The sequence below is a fragment of the Charadrius vociferus genome, unplaced genomic scaffold, assembly GCF_000708025.1.
Source record: "Charadrius vociferus isolate BGI_N301 unplaced genomic scaffold, ASM70802v2 scaffold355, whole genome shotgun sequence".
In the NCBI taxonomy this organism is placed as follows: domain Eukaryota; kingdom Metazoa; phylum Chordata; class Aves; order Charadriiformes; family Charadriidae; genus Charadrius; species Charadrius vociferus.
The window spans coordinates 1,537,823-1,556,646 of record NW_009648451.1 but is presented as its reverse complement, the minus strand read 5'-3'; the positions used below and the strand labels follow the sequence as shown (position 1 = coordinate 1,556,646).

Sequence of the window (18,824 nt, the reverse complement as noted above, 5' to 3'; positions counted from 1 at the left end):
GAGGCAGCCGGGTAGAGAGGCCCTGACTCGGCTCCGTTTCCCCTCGGCAGAGCGCGCTAGATCCCTAAGCGCCGGGGTCGGCATAGGAAATAGCTGCATGATGCAAATTACTCTCTTTGTTTGAAATGCGTTCTTGTACGTGCCCCTATCCTCGCCGACTTTACATGCGCAGTTTTCCACGTTCGTTGCTTCCTACTTGATGGTTGCTCTCCTTGCACGCGTTTCTTTGTCTCCTGGGCACAGAAACAAATAAGCTTTGTGCACTATGAAATTTTTCGGAGTCAGAAGTTGCGTGGGGATTCTGCCAAATAAAAAAAACACCAAAGCTCCTTAGTAATAAGTAAATGGAAACTAGGAAGGAAGTCAGACTTGAGTATAGCAAAAATGCACAATTTTTGTTTGGTCTTTTTTTTTAATCCCTAGGAACATGCTTCAGGAAGATGCACACGGAAAATGGACAGTATCTAGCAGTGATGAAAGCACTGAGGAAAATTCTGACAGTGAAAAACCATCTACATCTTCATTATTGGATGCTGCACGTGGCAGAACAAGTGGGCCACAGTATCCATGCTCTGAAGCTAGGAAAGCTGCTCACAAGAGAAAAGCTTCTCCCCTGAAGCTTAGTGATAAAAAAAATTCCACAGAAACACCTCCAGCAGAAAAACAGAGAACTAGCCAAGAAGGCTTAGGCTGGTGTCTTTCTAGTAGCGATGAAGAGCCTGAAGATGAGGAAAAGCATGCCCAAAAAGAAACACTGAAAGAAGAAAAGTGTGGTGCACCCGAAGAACATTCTGTGAATCTGTGCGAAGATGATGAACTCTCAGAGAATCAGAAAGTAGAGGAGTATGATGAAACACCCAGTGAAGCCCAAGATACCTGGGATTTGTTGAACGGAGGAAGCCCTTTCAGGTTTTTTCTCACTAAAGTCACAGGAATTGAACAGAGCTATAATTCTGGAGCCCTGCACATAAAAGGTGAACAAGTGGCTTCTACAGAAGTGGGCTTTTGGGAGACTTGTTTGCAAGAGAATGCTAATTTTTAGTTTGTGGGTATTTTTAAATGCATATATTCATTGGTGTAGCTGAGGCTTCATATTCTAAATGTGCAAGTTCTAGGAATTGGTTCTGTTATCTTTGTGCTTTTCTTTTAGAATTATAAGTGTATAAAGCATTAATTTGCATACGCTATTCTGCTGTAACTTCTGAGTTATGCTGCACAAATCTAATGTTCGTTTAGCCAAGCCAAATCATATGGTGCTGCTTATTGCTGCTTTCCTTTTGAGTAGATCTGGTGAAAACTACTTGCCTTTGTGGCTCTTAAAGGGATGCTTTTCTTAAGTGCCTAACCACACACCCTGAGTAGTTGTTAGCACTTGTTTTCATGCTGCTGAGTAGTTTGCACCTAGTAATTCACTGTTGCTTGGTGGAGTACAAGACAGTACATCTGAAGTTCTATGGCTGGGATTCATGGGCCTATTTCAATTCAGTTAGAAGTGAGTGTAAGTCAAGATGCAGGGAAGTCTGGTGTACAATACTGATGCTTCAGGAATGCTGTGTAGTTGTAGTTTGATGTAAGGGGGAACAGCTCTGTCCACCTGTAAACATCCCCTCATTCAGAAACGAAGTCTCATACATCACAAGACAGAATCAGAAACAAGCATCAATAGGAGATTTATGCACAGAAATACAGTAAAATGAGGTAGTTCTTTGAAGGGGAACAGATGACGGAAGACCTATACAGTTAGGTTCTAACTTTTCCTCAACCTCAAGTGCTCCCTGTAAGAATTGATTATTGGTGGTAGCCTGGTGTTAGCAATCTCAATTGCTTTACTGCTGTATGTCTTTATCTGCTTTTTGAATTCGTAGTAGCTTTTGGCTTGCCCTCTCAGAAGTAACTGACCTCTAGGTGATTAGTTGAGCTGGTGAGGGGCTGAGTTTTTGTTTAAGTTGCAAAACCAGATTTCTGTAGATACAGGGCAGGAAATAATTTGTCTATCCTAGAAGGTACTTGTAGGATATGTTTTCAAGTTGCTGCTGTGTTTCAGTTATTGATGTTATAAATTCTCAGTTGGATTTACCATGAATGAACTAAGGATACCCATATCCAACAAGCAGTCTGCAACAGATAAGTCTTTAAGCATTAACTGTGCCGTTATTGCTTCTACCCTGCCACAGTTCTTCAAGCCCTCTCTACAGGGGAGAGAGTAGTTCGATGTTCCTTTCTCCATATCATCTTGGTCTTTCTACTAATGAGTTTTTAAAAGTTGTTTTCTACTTTGAAAGGATTAATGCTTTTTATAAATATAAGACCATAAGGGTTTCACTGAGGAATTGGTCACTTGAATATTCAAAACAGTAAACTTAATTGTGGATGTCTGTTACCCGAAGTCTGTGAATAATCTGGCACTTCTGTTGTGGTAGTTATCAAACTGTTCAAGATGTGAAATGTTTACTTGAACCCTTTTTTACTCAATTATGCTTTAATGTTTTTAATAGATATTTTGTCTCCTCTTTTTGGGACTCTCATATCTTCTGCCCAGGTGAGCTTTCTGTTTATCAAACTGATTTCACTTGCTTATTTCACTCTATTAACCTTAAACTCGATAATCCATGTTTGTACCATGTGGCTGATATTAGCAAGGAACTCTGTTAAAATACAGAGAGGAATTTTAAATGTGTTAAACTGTACAACAATTTATTGAAGTATAAAAATCATCTCATATTCTGCTTAGAATTCAGCAATTATAAGACTGCTTTCTTCTCCTTTTGGGAAATGTGCAACTGAAAAATATGTATTTATGTGCATGTAAATGATTATATCTTTTTTTGAAAGAAAAAAGCCTTTCAAGTTAGGAATGATATTTTTGTTATTGCATAGAAGCTTTTGCTATCATTCATGGTATAAGCATATGGCAAAGAGATGGTTCTTAACCAAAGTTTTTACATTATTTGTATGTGATTCTCTTTTTCTAGATGTTAACTTTTATGAACACTAACGCATGGGTTTTGAATAACTTAAATTCATTCCTGAATTGTTGAGACATGAAAGAAAGCATTTGAAGTTCAAAAATACACTTGTTTTTTAAAACATGCTATGTATGATATAAGTGGTATTGAGCGATGAATATATGTAGAAAGCTATTTTGTAGTTCATTGTTCTGACAAACTCTGTTTTTTCTTTTGAATGAGTCTGTTTTCTTTTTCTTATGTACTAGTTTAACTACTGTATAGATGTGGGATGGCTTGTAAGACAGTATCCGCAGGAATTCAGGTATGTTTATTTTATGAAGATGAAACAATACGGTTTCCAAATCATTCTGTTCATGCAAGTTGCTGTTATAACTGAATGATAACAATGATTTGCAACTGCAATCAAGTGTTTGCCAATTGTGTATGAGCAGATTCTTGTGCATTTATTCCAGTTGTAGTTCTCTATTGATTTCTGGCCTGTTTTCAAGACTGTTAACAAATGGTCAAAGTTTAGTATGTCTGATTTCTGATTTTTATTAATTAACACTTAGGAGGTCCAGTTGTGGGCCATGATGACAATGCGATAGATAACTTTTAAAGATGGAATAAGAAGCTTTTTGCCATACAGTTTACTGAGCCAAGAGCAAGGTAATGCAAGAGAAAGGAGAGAATGTAGGAAAGGAGCAAGAAAACTGTGAAAATGATCAGGATGATATGTTATGGATATGGTATGGTTGGAGTTGCTGGATATTGTCATGAAAGCAGTTCTTATGTTTGCCTGAAATTCTATTCTGATAATTGCAACCTACTGCAGATGAAGTAAGTGTATGATGTACTGTGTTTTCTCCTTTTTTTTTTTTTTTTGCATTTTACTGGAAATGCAGTAAAACAGAGTATTAGGAAATGGATGTGAATCTATTGCCAGAGTAGACCTAGCGCTCTCCTTTTTCCCCTCTCGTTCTTCCCATCTTCTCAATGACTAAATTATTTTGGATCTACACTGTGTATATCGGTACTTCTGAGAGCTTTTATCTGTCTGTTTCCAGCTATAGACAGGAGTTCCTTACAAGATCTTGTAGTATTAGTTTCTATTTTGGTGTCTGATTTATTCCATGCTTCCTTTTTTCCTTTTTTTTTTTCTTTTTCATTGAAGTTTTCTAATGTCTGTGTATTAGAGGTTCTGTTGTAGTTACTACTTTGAGTTCATTAATAAGGCATATAGATTTTAGTGCCATCTTCTTGCTGGGCTATCAGAAGTCACAGCTACCTGAAGGAGTGGTTTAGACTGATTACTAATTCCCTTGATGTTTTAATAGTAACCTCCTTTCATTTAAGGAAGAAGCCATTGTTGCTAGTTCATGGTGAAAAGAGAGAATCCAAAGCTGAACTGCTTGCGCAAGCACGCCCTTATGAGAACATTAGCTTTTGTCAGGTAATTAACGTTTGTATCGCCTGCTGGTTGAAATTGACCTGTCTATTGCACTCAAAAAATCTTGTTGTGGATGTAGAGAGGCACACCTTATGTGGGAAGTCAAGAATTTATTGTTATGCTTTAAGAATTATACTTACCAGGACCATAGGAACATGGTAACTATGTTCTTGGTCTTCTGTGATAATGGTGTACTGTCACCTACAAAAGGTTTGCATGGAATGGCTGCCCACAAAAATGTTGGGGGGCTCACAGAAGAGCTGCACACCTTCTGCACTAACATGTTGCACTCAAATTTTTGTAAGTGCTGAGACGGAAGTGCTTTTAGTGTAAAGTGCAGAACTTAGTCCTAGTGTCACTGTAATCTTAAATCTCATCAAAGAATTATTATTTGTCCAGATGTGTTTTACACAAGAAGATGCTGTTACAAATAGTCTCCATAATACTGTTTAAATTGCTATGAGTGGGCTTCTTGGCACATGTCATTTTCTCTGATGTTATGCTCACTCTTTTGCTGTACTTGAGTCATAAAGTTATTGGTTTCAACCTGAGGGAGGGATGTGGTCAGCATGTCAGGATTTTGCTCGGTGGAGCATGTTATTTAATCATGGGGATATCTTAGGAACAGGATGATCTTGGAATTTTATTCCTTCTCAGGCAGTCCGGTAACCCTGATCTCTAGGAAAGATTGCTGTATTGATGCCAAACATAGTGAGTTCTCAAGGCCAGGATTTCTGGGCTGCTGTGTGCTATACTAATCAGGTGTTTGCGCTAAGTTGTGGAGTAGCAACAATTTTAGATGAAGATTTCAGATATGCTAATGATAAATTCATGCTTTTGCATATGTTTCCTTTTCACACACAACAAGAATTTAAATGTAGTATGTCCCATATGATAAACTTAACAGCGTAGTTAATAGTAAGTAGCAGAGAAAAATGGCGTTTCTGATGACTTTCCTGTTTGGGTACTCTGCTTCAGATTGTTCTGGTAATCTACATGCATTCCATTACATAAGTACTCCAGAATGAAATGCAAGTATTTTACTCTTCTGCACGCCCATATTAAATAGGCAAAATGTTGGAGTCGTCACTGGCTAAAAGCATTTTCTTAACATCTGGAACTCATGTTTCATTGTCTCACTAGAAATTGTGCTGTAAATACTCTTTAATATAAGCAGAGCACTGATAAAAAAACATTGTGTCTGGCTTCTGTCCTTGTCTTTGGAATGTTAGCCATTAAGCTTCTTGTAACAGTCACCGTATGCTTCAGAATCACACAGGATGGTTGAGGTTGGAAGGGACCTCTGGAGGTCATCTGGTCCAACTCCCCTGTTCAAGCAGAGTCACTTAGAGCTGGTTGTCCAGGACACTGTCCATGTGTGTTTTGAATAACTCCAAGGAGGGAAACTCCACAACCTCTCTGGGCAACTCATGCCAGTGCTCAGTCACCCTCACAGTAAAAAAGTGTTTCCTGATGTTCAGATGGAACGTCCTGTGCTTCAGTTTGTACCTGTTGCTTCTGGTCCTGTCACTGGGCACCACCGAAAAGAGCCTGGCTCCATCTTCTTTGCACTTTCCCTTCAGGTGTTTGTACACAGTGATCAGATCCCCTCTAAGCCTTCTCTTCTCCCGGCTGAATAGTCACAGCTCTTTCAGTCTTTCCTCTTGGGAAGAGAGATGCTTCAGTCCCTTAAGCATCTTAATGGCTTTTTGTTGGACTCTCCAATATGTATGTAGCTCTCCTGTACTGGGAGAAATGGACCCAGTACTACAGGTGTGACCTCACCAATGCTAAATAGAGGGGAAGGATCACCTCCCTCAACCTGCTGGCAACACTCCTCCTGATGCAGCCCAGGACACTGGTGGTCTTTGCTGCAAGGGCACGTTACTGGCTCCTGTTGAACTTTGTGTACAGCAGGACCTTCAGGTCCTTTTCTGCAAGGCTGACTGTTTCTGAAAATATTGCTAGTAAGAGACCAGAAATTCTGCTGGAGCAGTTCCAGCAAAGAGTTGCATTGCCATTTAAAGTCTAATTTCAATAAACTAGAGAGTACATTTAAAGGTGTTGAGGGGAAAAATAATGTATTTTGTGATCTGTCCACTAGAGAGCAGTGAAATGAAACAAATTGAAGGAGAGGTGCTTCTTGATTAACATTCTTGCAAGTGGGAATGCACAACAGGAATTTTTAATGATCAACTTTTTAATTTTATAGGCTAAACTGGATATTGCATTTGGAACTCACCACACGTAAGTAACAGCTATGAAGCAGAAAGCTCTACTTCTAAAGGTGACCACAGAGTTCGTACCTGCAGTTACCATAATTGGACTAGTAACTGGTGTCTAGTGTCTTAAAGTATTTATGGGATAGAAAGATAGATTATTACTGTTTATGAAAACATATTTCTGAAGGCCTAATGTATATTGATGAAATTTAAAAGTATCTTTCATGTTCCATGTTTCATTTATCTGCAAGTTATTTTGAATCCATAAAACTGGGTTTCATGGAAATTCCGGAGTCTTAAAGAAAAATTTGCTTAATTATTTGGCATTTATAGATTATAGAATTGTTCTAGTTTAAGGAAAGAAATCGGCTATTGGGTAGATGAGATGTGTATGTTAGGTAATTGAGGTCAGTGACAGAATCACAGATTGGTCAGGGTTGGAAGAGACCTCTGCAGATCATCTAGTTCGACACCCCCCACCCGAGCAGGGTCACCTACAGCAAGTTGCACAGGACAGCGTCCAGGCGGGTTTTGAATGTCTCCAGAGTGGGAGACTCCACAACCTCTCTGGGCAGCCTGTTCCAGTGCTCTGCCACCCTCAAAGTAAAGAACTTCCTCCTCATGTTAAGATGGAACTTCCTCCTCATGTTAAGATGGAACTTCCTCCTCATGTTAAGATGGAACTTCCTATGTTCAAGCTTGTGCCCATTACCCCTCATCCTATCACTGGGCACCACTGAAAAAAAGACTGTTCCCATGCCCCTGGCACCCTTCCCTTAAGTATTTGTAAGTATTGATAAGATCCCCCCTCAATCTTCTTTTCTCCAGACTGAAAAGACTGAAGTCCCTCAGCCTTTCCTCATAAGAGAGATGTTCTAATCCCCTAATCATCTTTGTAGCCCTTTGCTGGACCCTGTCCTTCTTGAACTGGGGAGCCCAGAACTAAACGCAATGCTCCAGATGTGGCCTCACCAGGGCAGAGTAGAGGGGAAGGATGACCTCCCTCGACCTGCTGGCCACACTCCTCTTGATGCACCCCAGGATGCCATTCGCCTTCTTGGTCGCCAGGGCACATTGCTGGCTCATGGTCATCTGGTTGTCCACCAGGACTCCCAGGTCCCTTTCCACAGATCTGCTCTCTAGGTCAGCCCCCAACCTGTACTGATGGGGTTATTCCTCCCCAGATGCAGTACCCGACACTTGCCCTTGTTGAATTTCGTAAGGTTTCTCTCCGCCCAACTCTCCAGCCTGTCCAGGTCACGCTGTAAGGCGGCACTGCCTTCTGGCGTGTCAGCCACTCCTCCCAGTTTTGTGTCATCAGCAAACTTGCTGATGGTACACTCTATCCCTTCATCCAGATCATCGATGAATATATTGAACAGGACTGGACCCAGTACTGACCCCTGAGGGACACCACTTGTTACTGACCTCCAACTAGACTCTGCACCACTAACCACAACCCTCTGAGCTCTATGTGCCAGCCACTGTTAGTGGCTATTAACTCATGCCCTAATACCAAAATTGTAATGTGGACTTCATCAGTCATTGGCAGATTGGACACAGCACTGATTTATTGCACAGTTTTTGCAGTTAACATGCACGATCTGGAAGTAAGTACTGAATTTGGGGGTCTTCTCAAAGAAAAAACTTTATTTTGATATTACAGAAATGTCACAGAGGGAATTTTGTAGATTGCAAACTACAGATAAGAACAGATTTAATCTTATGTCTCATAGCGAAGATCTTTGGTTTCAGAGCACTGCATTATTTTTAAATCAATTAATCCTTTTGTATAACTCGTTCTATAAAATACAACATTATGTTAAAAGATTGATCTGAAATCCCCACATCTGTACATCTGTATTTCTGATAGAAAGCATACTGACCTCCTCATTGCCTGTTTGGAGAAGACTATGCAAATAAAAGAGAGAAACTAGCGTTTTAAAAATGAGTCTTGCTTCTCTTTCAGGTTTAGTGAGGGACATAGGAATTGAGGTTGTTTTTCAAAGTGATCATTTTTAAAGCTTTAGCTTATTTTTCACTTAAACAGTTTAAGCAGCAGCTCGTGTTCTCTGTGTGCTCAACTTTAAGTTCTTTTTCTTCCACCATTCTTTGGGATAAATAAGTGATAGTGATATTAAATGCTACAGTTCTTCAACCCTGTATTTTAAAGGGCTGAACACAGGAAGTGAGTAGCAGACCAGTAAATCAGATCTTTGTGGGTAACAAAACAATTTTGTTCCAAGAGAAACTTAACAGATTTCACCCCATCAAATACAAAGGTTTAAATTCACGTAATTCCTGTTGTATGACGTACAACTTAAATTACATTTCAGTTGGGTTTTTTGGGTGTTTTTGAGGTAGTGGTGTTTTGGTCAGTTATCACTATATACCTTAATGTTGCACTTCATTCTGCTGTAAAATACTTATTTTCCTGTCAACTCAGTTTGTGATTAGATCAATGAATAACACAGATGTAGAGAACTGTTTCGTAGTTAGGGGGTCTTGCGTATTGCATAAACTATGCAGTAAGCACCAGACAACACGCGCAGGTACTTGAATGTTAGTTGGCTGAACTCTAACATTAAAAGCAGAAATTACTGAATAAGTCATTGTCTAAATTTGAGTCTGATATGATTTGTGTAGCATTATCTTGCCACGGGACAGCAATGGAAATAAGAATGTTTTTTCTTACAGCTTTCATTCTTGATCATTAGTTTCTAAGGAAACCATCTCATCCTTCAGGGTCACATGGATATGCTGTCTTTACTCAACTATGGAAAACTTGTATATGAAAATTTGAGCACTTATGTTACAAAAAATACATATTTATTTTTAACTCAACTGCCAGTTCTAAAATTCCTTTGTGCTGTAGCTTGAGTTCAGGTTTATGGTAGATAAATAGCTTTTTTTGCTATCCCAATGGTTAGTTATCTACATATCTTCTTTTATTTTAAAAGTTGTCAGTTTAAGAGAAAAGAATTAGGTTTTAATAAACTCAGCTATAAGCAAAGGCCTTTTAGTGTTCCTTAATTCTTTTTAGACTTATTCCTTTGCAGATACTTTTAAACTGAAGAACATAGCAAATATAGAAAGTGTTCTGCAATTATTTGGTTTTTACTTGGGAAATCAGTTGAATAAGATGTTAAGCTGTACTCTGGAGTATATTGTATGATGTTGCTGATAAAAATATATGGGAATAGTGTAATGACTGCCATGTGAGTTTGGCATGCACATGGATTGAAGTCTAAGTGTTTGCATGCTATGCAGAACAAATCTTTTGAAAATAATTATCTTGGAGAATTTTAATGAATTGTTAGTTTTTCTCCTACTCTCAGCGTACTTGAAACAAAGTGTTATATTTTTTTTTCTTTAAAGGAAAATGATGTTGTTGTTGTATGAAGAAGGTCTTCGAGTTGTGATACATACATCCAATCTTATTGCTGAAGATTGGCACCAGAAAACTCAGGGGTAAGCAACAATATCTAGCAGGTATATGTTTACTTTAATCCTTCCGTAGGTATCTGCTACTGCTGGTGACAGGCTACTAGGTCAGATGATCCGGTGCTACAAGTCTTGCACTCCTAAGATAGAGCTGTCCTACAAAAAAAATTAAACCTGGAATGGTGGTAGCTATCTAAGCCTGAACTCTACTTGCTTTATACTGTAAACAAAATTATGGTCTGAGCTGGCTGTTACTTTAAACTCAATCTGACTAATTTAAGATAATTTATTACATCATGCTCTCTCTTTATGAAAGAGCTACCTAGCTATAAAGTACACTTTTAAATAGCTGCTTCAGGTTTGTATAAAATTACCTTAATCCTGCAAGAATAATGTGAATGTGCAAATGTTCTGTTTCTGCTATGGCTGTATCTAAAATGTAACCTGGTAAATGCTGGGCACCATTGGTTCCTTAATCCAGTAGAAGACCCAGTGTCCTTTCCGTGGAAGGAATTTTATTCCCGATTTATTTATTTTTGGTAGAAGTTTTTAAACTTCATGGCTATCTTGGGACATAGTTTTGTTTAGAGCACAAAAAATAGGTTTAAGTGATATGTTATTATAAGGCCCCTCAGACTCTTGTTTTCATGACTGTTTTTATGGAAGCATTTTTTAGTTAGATCTCCACAGTAAATCAGGTATAAGATTCTTTCATCAAACTAATTGAAAATGGCTTTTCAGAAGTTAATGTCACCTTGATATCCATCTTGCTGCCATTAAATATGGCAAGATTTTGAGGCTTTTCACTTGTCTGAGGCAAGCTGTCATAAGGGTTTTTGAGTGGCAAAAATATAACCACTGATTTTTTGCCTTTATATCTTTTACTTAGGGATGGCTTTAGTATCTTTTGGCAGTTAGCTTTTCAGAAAGCCAAGAAGGCATGAAAATACCTATTTGGGATGCTTAACAAGCTGCCCTACTTGTCAAACATGAAAAACGTTTTTCTTTTTAGCTTTTGCACACTGCACTAATATGCAGTATCACCGATACAATGGTTCACTGGCTTCCCTGTTTTATAGGCTTCTGAATTACAAAGGATGGCATCAACAGGTTGTAAAGTTGATAATGCACAACCTTTGGTTTCCATGGCTACAATAATGTGTGACTGGAAAGAAATACTAGATGTTTTCCCTGCGTAGTGCCCACCTTGTTTTATTCTGATGAAAGTTCTGCAGAGGCAAGTTACTATTGTGAGCTACTCTTCAAAGTATGCAGAACTTTCACATGTCCTAATAGGTGTTTTTCTGTATAATTACACAAACCAGTAGCTTAGTAGAATGCATTGTGGTGTTCTATTCATACAGAAAATCTTGATGAAATAGGTTGATAAGTCTGAGCCTGGCCTGCTTAACAGTGGTGAAAGCTGTAAATGTATGTATGGATAAATGTGTTGAGATTGTTGGTTTCATTTGAAAGGATTAGTTTTATGGTATTGAGTATAAGACTTGACTATTCTGTAATTGTAAAGTAAAGACAAGTCGCTTTATAGTTAGTATCACAATAAATCTGTCTGGTATGCATTTAGGACCTTCAGATGTGCTTTAATCATTTACTAAATCCATGTGTTTGTGTGGTGTCCTTGGTTTTGTGGCTTTCTTTTTAGAATATGGCTAAGCCCTTTATATCCAAGGCTACCTCAGGGAACAACTGGTTCTGCTGGTGAATCTGAAACTAATTTTAAATCTGACCTAATAAGTTACTTGATGGCTTACAATTCTCCTACACTCAAGGAATGGATAGATCTGATTCAAGAACATGATTTATCAGAGACAAGGTATGTATTATCTTGCGTTTATAGTAACTGGCATGCTTTTTATCTAAAAAATTAAACATCTCTGTTAGGATCTATTAGACCGTGGGTTTGTTTTGTAAGCTTGCCTTGTTTCAGATGTAAGTGTTCAAACATGAGTCTAACTTCAGGCAGTTTTTTCATAGAATCATAGAATGGTTTAGGTTGGAAGGGACCTTGAAGATCATAGAGCTCCAACCCCCCTGCCATAGCCATGGACACCTCCCTCTAGACCGGGTTGCCCAAGGCCACGTCCAGCCTGGCCTTGAACCCCTCCAGGGATGGGGCCTCAACAGCCTCTCTGGGCAACCTGTGCCAGTGCCTTACCACCCGCAGAGTGAATAACTTCTTCCTAATGTTCAGTCTAAACCTGCCCTCTTCCAGTTTAAAGCCATTCCCCCTCGTCCTATCGCTACATGCCCTAGTAAAAAGTCCTTTCCCAGCTCTCCTGTAGGCCCTCTTTAGGTACTGGAAGGTCACACTAAGATCTCCCCGGTGCCTTTAAATCTGTCTTATGCAGATTATGTTGAAATGACTGACTTCTAGTTTTATAAACATGCATTTTAAGGAATGAAAAATGGGGCATCAGCAGTAACTTGGCAGAAGGTAGCTGTAAGTAATGGGGACTCAGAGTTTCATTTAAGTAAGTCTGGCTTAAATATTTGCTCCAATAAAATTACTAGTGGAAAAAAATGAGTTGTGTTTGGTTTGTCATGTAAGAGGGATCATATAAGCAAAGGTTATTGTAATGGGTTTTTTATTAAGAATAGGCTTCTGTACTTTTAAAGCAAAGGTCAATCTGTATATGTATGTATAGAATTTTCCCCGTTACAGGCGTGGATTGTGTCTGATAGGCAATGTTATGTTATGCAGTCATATACTTTGTCTTGAAATAGTCTCCTCTAACATCACTTTGCTGATATTACTTAAAATAATTTAGGATGCTTAATTCTACTAGATATAGCCCACATTTCCACTGAAAAATGGTATTTACTTCAGAAAGTGTAAATCTCCTTGACTGCTTAATAGCAGTTTTATAAACTGGCAAAAATTTGTTGAAAAGCTGAAAAAGGTCATAAACTGTGGTGGAAATAGAGACTGAAATTTTGTCTAGTTTAATGTATAAAATAAAACCTGTGCTTTTTTCTTTACGTGGAGTCTTACAAGATTGGAGGCGGGGAAAAAGAGTATGTGCCTTATAGTCAGGTTGGCTGAGCCCTAGCTGATGTGAGTTTATGCATGAGTTAGGGAAGAGCCACTTGTTAGGATAAGGATCAGTTCCTTGCCATGTAAAATATGTAGGAGACATTGATTCATGGATAAAGCTAGGCATGAGATGCAGTAAGGAACAGCTTCTTAAACCATCTGTTTGTTGTGACTCTGGGCAGGTGTTTTCTCTGTTTTCAGGGCAAAGTCAAACGGGTTACTAAACCAGTATTAGGAAGACAATTGAAAAAGCTGTGCTTTGCACCTGAGCTATTAGGTGCCTGAATGAAATCTTGTACCTGAATCTACTGATTTGGATGTGCCAATAGATTACCTCTACTCAAAATGACATGCCAATCCTGTGCCAATCAAGAGCTATTTGCATTTATTGCTAACATCATTTATCTTCTGCATTTTTGTACACAGAAATAGATGCAGTTCCTGTCCATACTATAGAACAACCTGGTGGTGTGTGACAGACCATGTAGGATACTAATAATAAATTAGATAGCTGAAAAGCCACTGTTTTATATATTGTAAATCTTGAGTGTGAAAGATTAAATATTTCTGATTGCACTTCTATGTTCAACCTTGCTGATAGATTTTAATTTAATACTGTAATACTTTACAAACCCAAACACTCCGGAGCTGCAAAAACTTGGTGTTGTTTTTCTCTTTCTATAGAGTGTATCTGCTTGGTTCTACCCCTGGGCGATACCAAGGTAGTGATAAAGAAAAGTGGGGTCATCTTAGGCTCAGAAAGGTACTAAAACTGTAACCTTTTTTGTTAATATCCTTTTAACTGTAAATATAATTTTGGAGAGCGTTCTTTACTTCCTTTCAATTCTTCCAGTTTTGATCAGAAGTCCTTTAATACATTTTTACAGTTTAAGGTAGCAGTAACATAAGCTTGCAACTTATGACAGTGTAGACTTTGCAGATAATGTTCCTGGGCATTATTACCATGGTCAGCTTGTGGTCTGAATTGTCATATGCTTACAGATATCTGAGGAGTCACATCACTCAAATGACTTACTGTCTGCTGTTGGTGTTTCTAACAAGCATGACACTATCAAAATCCAGTCTTCTGTGACTGGGAACCAAATACTGTCTTTGTCAAAGGTGCTCACTGAGGCAAGATGTGTTGATACTGACTTGCCTGCACATAGGGAACAGGCTTATTTTATTTACTTAAATGTTAAGGGCTATTACAGTTTCTTTTTCCCTAATGACCTGGCAAATAACCATCAAATTAAAAACCAGTTTGCACATAGCTGCTGTCATCAATTCCGTCAGGTTTTTAGTTTTGTTCTACTATGTTTCTGATCTTGATTTTTTTTTTTTAATTTTTTTAATCAACTGAATAATTAGGTACATAGTTGTTTGGGTTTTTTACCCCCACCCCCTCCTGCATGGTTTAGATAAGACGTAATGGTAAATCTTTATACAATATTGCGTGTCTCAAGTTCGTAGGGTCCCTTTTTCAGTATTTATTTAGAATCAGATAAGGTATTTCATGTCATCTGTTAAATGCCTCTCACAATTGGGGAATTTTCAATCTGCATCTCCTGCTGCTGAAGTGGAATTATTTCAAATTCCTTTGTGAATTTTACATGGAATTCTAATGCTGTCCATGGCAAACTTCAGTGATGTACAAAATGTCTATTCATTACATTGCTTTTCAACACAAGATTACTCTTTTAGACCTTCCCTGGCTTGTAAAGAGCTTGCCCTTTCTGATGTATGTTGCCTGTATATTTTTTTTTTTGCCTAGTGAGACACTGAATGAAAAGAAATAAAATAGAAAAATCCTGTAAAGGATAAAGATGGTCTTGTGGCAAATGTTTGTGTGATTAAAAAGATTAAATTTTTTTGTGACAATGCAGATAGGTCTGGTGACACTACACTGATGCTGAAATAATTGTTATATGTCCTCTCTAGAGGCAGAAAAAGGTTTACATACATACAATTTAATATGTGCCCATATCCATCTGTTTTTAATTTGACTTTAAATTCCATTCTCAGCTAAAGAACTCCTCTAAAAGGATTATTTTAATTTTCTATTGTTCTAATATTGTTTCTAATATTGTTCTTTTTTCCCCCTCTTATCCTGGGCTTCTATTGTAGCTGGGGCTGTAGGATATGAGAGGAATTTTATGGCCAACAACTACCACATATAAAATGTTCTTTAATTTATTGTGACTTCTGAAGCTGGTGTTTCATGTTTTCAGGAAGAGCTGCTAGCATTCTTTTTACCCATTATTTAATGGTTGGCTTTGGTGCTTTTGGATAAAACTTGTGGTGTTTGATCTTCACTTGAAGGAACAGTGGGTTTATTTGGAGAGCCTGATTATTTATTTTTTTTAATTGTAAAGTGAAATAGATAGTATGAATGTTAAACTCTTTTCTTGTTGGAAGTGAATTATAGAGGATTTACTGTATCAGAACCAGTATCAACACCCTAATTAAGGTTTTCTTTGCCTGTTGAAATCTAACTGTTTTAATTACCCTCACTAGCTTTTGAAAGAGCATGCGTCATCGATACCAGCACAGGAATCCTGGCCTGTTGTCGGACAGTTCTCAAGCATTGGGTCAATGGGAGCTGATGGGTCCAAATGGCTGTGCTCAGAGTTCCAGGAGAGCCTGGTGGCTGCAGGCAGCAGTGTGACAAGTCTCATTAAATGTGATGTTCCAATTCACTTGGTATGTTTTTTTAGATGCTAGTGACCTTTATTTAACATTTATTCATTTGTTGTTTAAATCTTAGTCATCGGTTTGCTTTTAACTTTTGGAAGACATTAATGTAGTTTTCATCCTGAAATCATTAGGATGCCACTTAGTGACACTTACTTGTGTATGGTATACTATAAAAAAATGTACTGTAATTTCCACCTGCATGATACTAGAGTATATATAATCTAATCAAAATGATATTCTTATTCCATAGCTTGCCTTCCGTTGAGTTTTGTAGGTGCAGCTGTTTCTGCTACTGAGATATAATTGAACACTGAGTGATTAATACCTAAAACAAATTGTTTTCTAACCTGGTTATTTTGGTCAGGTTATTAGCACAATTCAGGGGAGGAGCAGAAGCAAGTTTGTAGCAGGAGCTTGTAAAATCAAGAAGAAAATATTGTCAAGCTAGATGCTTACCGTGTGCTAATTGCCCATGCATACTCGTGTGTGAGATACGAGTCTAAAATCTCATAAGATAATGTTAAGAGCTTACTTTGACTGCTGTGGAAAGTGGTTGAAGCAGGGTTGTTTGAGTCTTGCTAGCTAATTTTGGTAAGCTTTGGGAGAGAGGTGGAAATATCAAAGACTTCCTTTGTTACTGGCATGTGACTAGTCTTAAGCTGCAGCATAATTTTATTCATTCTGAAAAATGGAGCTTCTAACCTTTTTTCTTGAATAATTTTTTTAGGTGATTTTTGTTTGAAAATTGACAGCTTGTGTATTTAGAGCTGTGTTATTAAAGTTACTTTTTTTTTCCTCCTCTGCCTCCATGAAGGTTTATCCTACTGTGAACAATGTGAGGCAAAGTCTGGAAGGCTATCCTGGTAAGCAGACTAAACCCCATTTATTAGCTTTTTGTGGTCATAATGTCCTGCAAAATCAGTTCACTGGCTAGTGTTGAATGAACCTGAAGTTCTCATCTTGCTGAGAACTTGGTAGAATAGGTGGCAGTAGAATCCTTTTATTACTGTTACTGGAGCTCTGTCTCAAGCTCTCCTGTTGTGATTGAATAGAAAAGCTTTGTGGGCATTGCTATATAATGTTTAAGTCTGTATAGCCACATTCATAGGCCACTGTATAGGAAAAAACAGCTCTTGCTCACTGTTCTGTCTCCAGTCATACTTTCCTTTCGGCAGAAAATTCAGGTTTGTGTGTGCCAAATTCTCCTTGTGTCATCTTTGCAGTGTCATCCTGTACATCAGATACAATGGAGAATAAGATGTTTGACTACTTACTAGTCATTTTTTTAAATATTGCAATATGCAATTTTTCTGTTCAGTCTTCCCATGTTTGTGTTAATGAAGTCAATATATTTGTATAGAAAACATCATCCCAGCCAACTTGAAAGAGGAAGACGTACTGTAGTATTCTGATGCAGTGAAGCTTCTGTATCTCAAAAGCATGAGCTTGTGTGGGTTATATCTATGCGTACTAAGGGAGCTGGCTGATGTCAGTGTGTGGCTGTTGTTGATTAATATTCAAAAGGTCAAGGCAATTGGAAGAGATTCCTGAAGACAGAAAAGAATTCCTTTCTTTCAGTCCTCATGAAGGGTAAGAAGGAGGATCTGGGTAACTATAGGCCTGGCAGCCTCACCTCGATTCCTAGATAGAGCAAAAATCCTGGAAACCATGTCCAAACATATGATGGACAAGAAGGTGGTCAGGAGTAGTCTGGATTGATAAAGGAGAGATTATGCTTAATTAACCTAATGTCCTTCTACAATGAGGTGACTGGCTTGATGAACGAGAAGAGTACACTGGATGTTGCTTACCTTAACTTTAATAAGGCTTTCAACACCATCTTCTATAACATCATTGCAGATAACCTGTTGAAGTATGGGCTGGATGAGTGCACAGATTGGAAACCGATTGAACTACCAGGCCTCAATGGTCGTGATCAGTGGCACGAGAGCCAGCTGGAGGCCAGCTACTAGTGGTGGTGTGTGCCAAGCATTGGTACTGGGGCTGTGCATTTAATATCTTTATTAATTACCTGGATGGTGGGACAGAGTACACCCTCAGTGAGTTTGCCAGTGATGCAATCTCAGGAGGAGTGATTGATGTATCAGATGATTGTGCTGCCATTCAGAGGGACTGTACACAGTCTGGAGAAATGGGATGACAGGAACCTCCTGCAGTTCAGCAGAGAGCACTGCAAAATACTGTGCTTTGGGCAAGAATAATCCCGGGCACCAGTACACACTGGGGATTGATAGGGAAAGCAGCCTTGCACCTGGGAGTGCTGATGGTCACTAAGCTGAAGATGAGCCAGCAATGCACTCTTGTGGCAAGAAGGCCAACAGCATCCTGGGCTGCTTTAGGAAGCATGTTGCCAGCAGGCTGAGGGAGGTGACTTATCCCTTCCACTTAGCACTGGTGAGACCACATCTGGAGTGCTATGTGCAGTTATTGGTTTCCCACTATAAGACAGAAGTGGACATGCTGAACCAAGTCCAGCAAAAGGCCACAAAGATGAATAAGGGATTGGAGCATCTGTCATTCAAGGAGAAACCAAGAGTGCTGGATAATTCTTCAGCCTGGAGAAGAGAGCTTTCCTGGGAGATCATATCAATGTGTATTATCACCTCATAAGAGGATGCAAAGTAGAGGCAGATTCTTTGCATGGTGACCAGTGAAAGAACAAGAGGCAATGGACATAAATTGACATACAGGAGATTCCAGCATACCCTTAGAGCAAAAATGATTTCCGGTGTTTAGATGGAACAGGTTACTCAAAGAGGTTGTAGAGTCTCCACTCTTGGAGATACTGTAAACCTGGCAGGACACTGTACTGAGCAACGTGTACTGTTCAGCCCTGCTTTGAGCAGGGAGTTACTCTAGATGATCTCCAAAGGGTGCTTCCAACTTCAACAGTTCAGTGATTCTTTGGCATTGCTGCATCCATAAATACGTGTTCCTGTTCCAAGCCTATGCTCCTATGTAGTATGAAGTAGAGTAGCTGTTGAGCT

At 38.7% G+C, this 18,824-nt stretch overlaps 2 protein-coding genes across 2 annotated transcripts in view; one reads left to right on the top strand and one right to left on the bottom strand.

Moving 5' to 3' along the window:
- Positions 1-99, bottom strand: part of EFCAB11 (EF-hand calcium binding domain 11) — a 12,523-nt gene extending 12,424 nt beyond the window's left edge. The window contains exon 1 of the mRNA XM_009885609.1: positions 28-99. Within this exon, the coding sequence (XP_009883911.1) occupies positions 28-99 (72 nt within the window). The remainder of the gene's footprint in view (positions 1-27) is intronic.
- Positions 100-427: 328 nt separating this feature from the next.
- TDP1 (tyrosyl-DNA phosphodiesterase 1) overlaps positions 428-18,824 on the top strand; it is a 51,909-nt gene continuing 33,512 nt past the window's right edge. Inside the window, exons 1-10 of the mRNA XM_009885597.1 lie at positions 428-974; positions 2,496-2,539; positions 3,215-3,270; positions 4,305-4,401; positions 6,611-6,645; positions 9,999-10,091; positions 11,728-11,898; positions 13,804-13,882; positions 15,637-15,822; positions 16,631-16,679. Of these exons, the coding sequence (XP_009883899.1) occupies positions 428-974; positions 2,496-2,539; positions 3,215-3,270; positions 4,305-4,401; positions 6,611-6,645; positions 9,999-10,091; positions 11,728-11,898; positions 13,804-13,882; positions 15,637-15,822; positions 16,631-16,679 (1,357 nt within the window). The remainder of the gene's footprint in view (positions 975-2,495; positions 2,540-3,214; positions 3,271-4,304; positions 4,402-6,610; positions 6,646-9,998; positions 10,092-11,727; positions 11,899-13,803; positions 13,883-15,636; positions 15,823-16,630; positions 16,680-18,824) is intronic.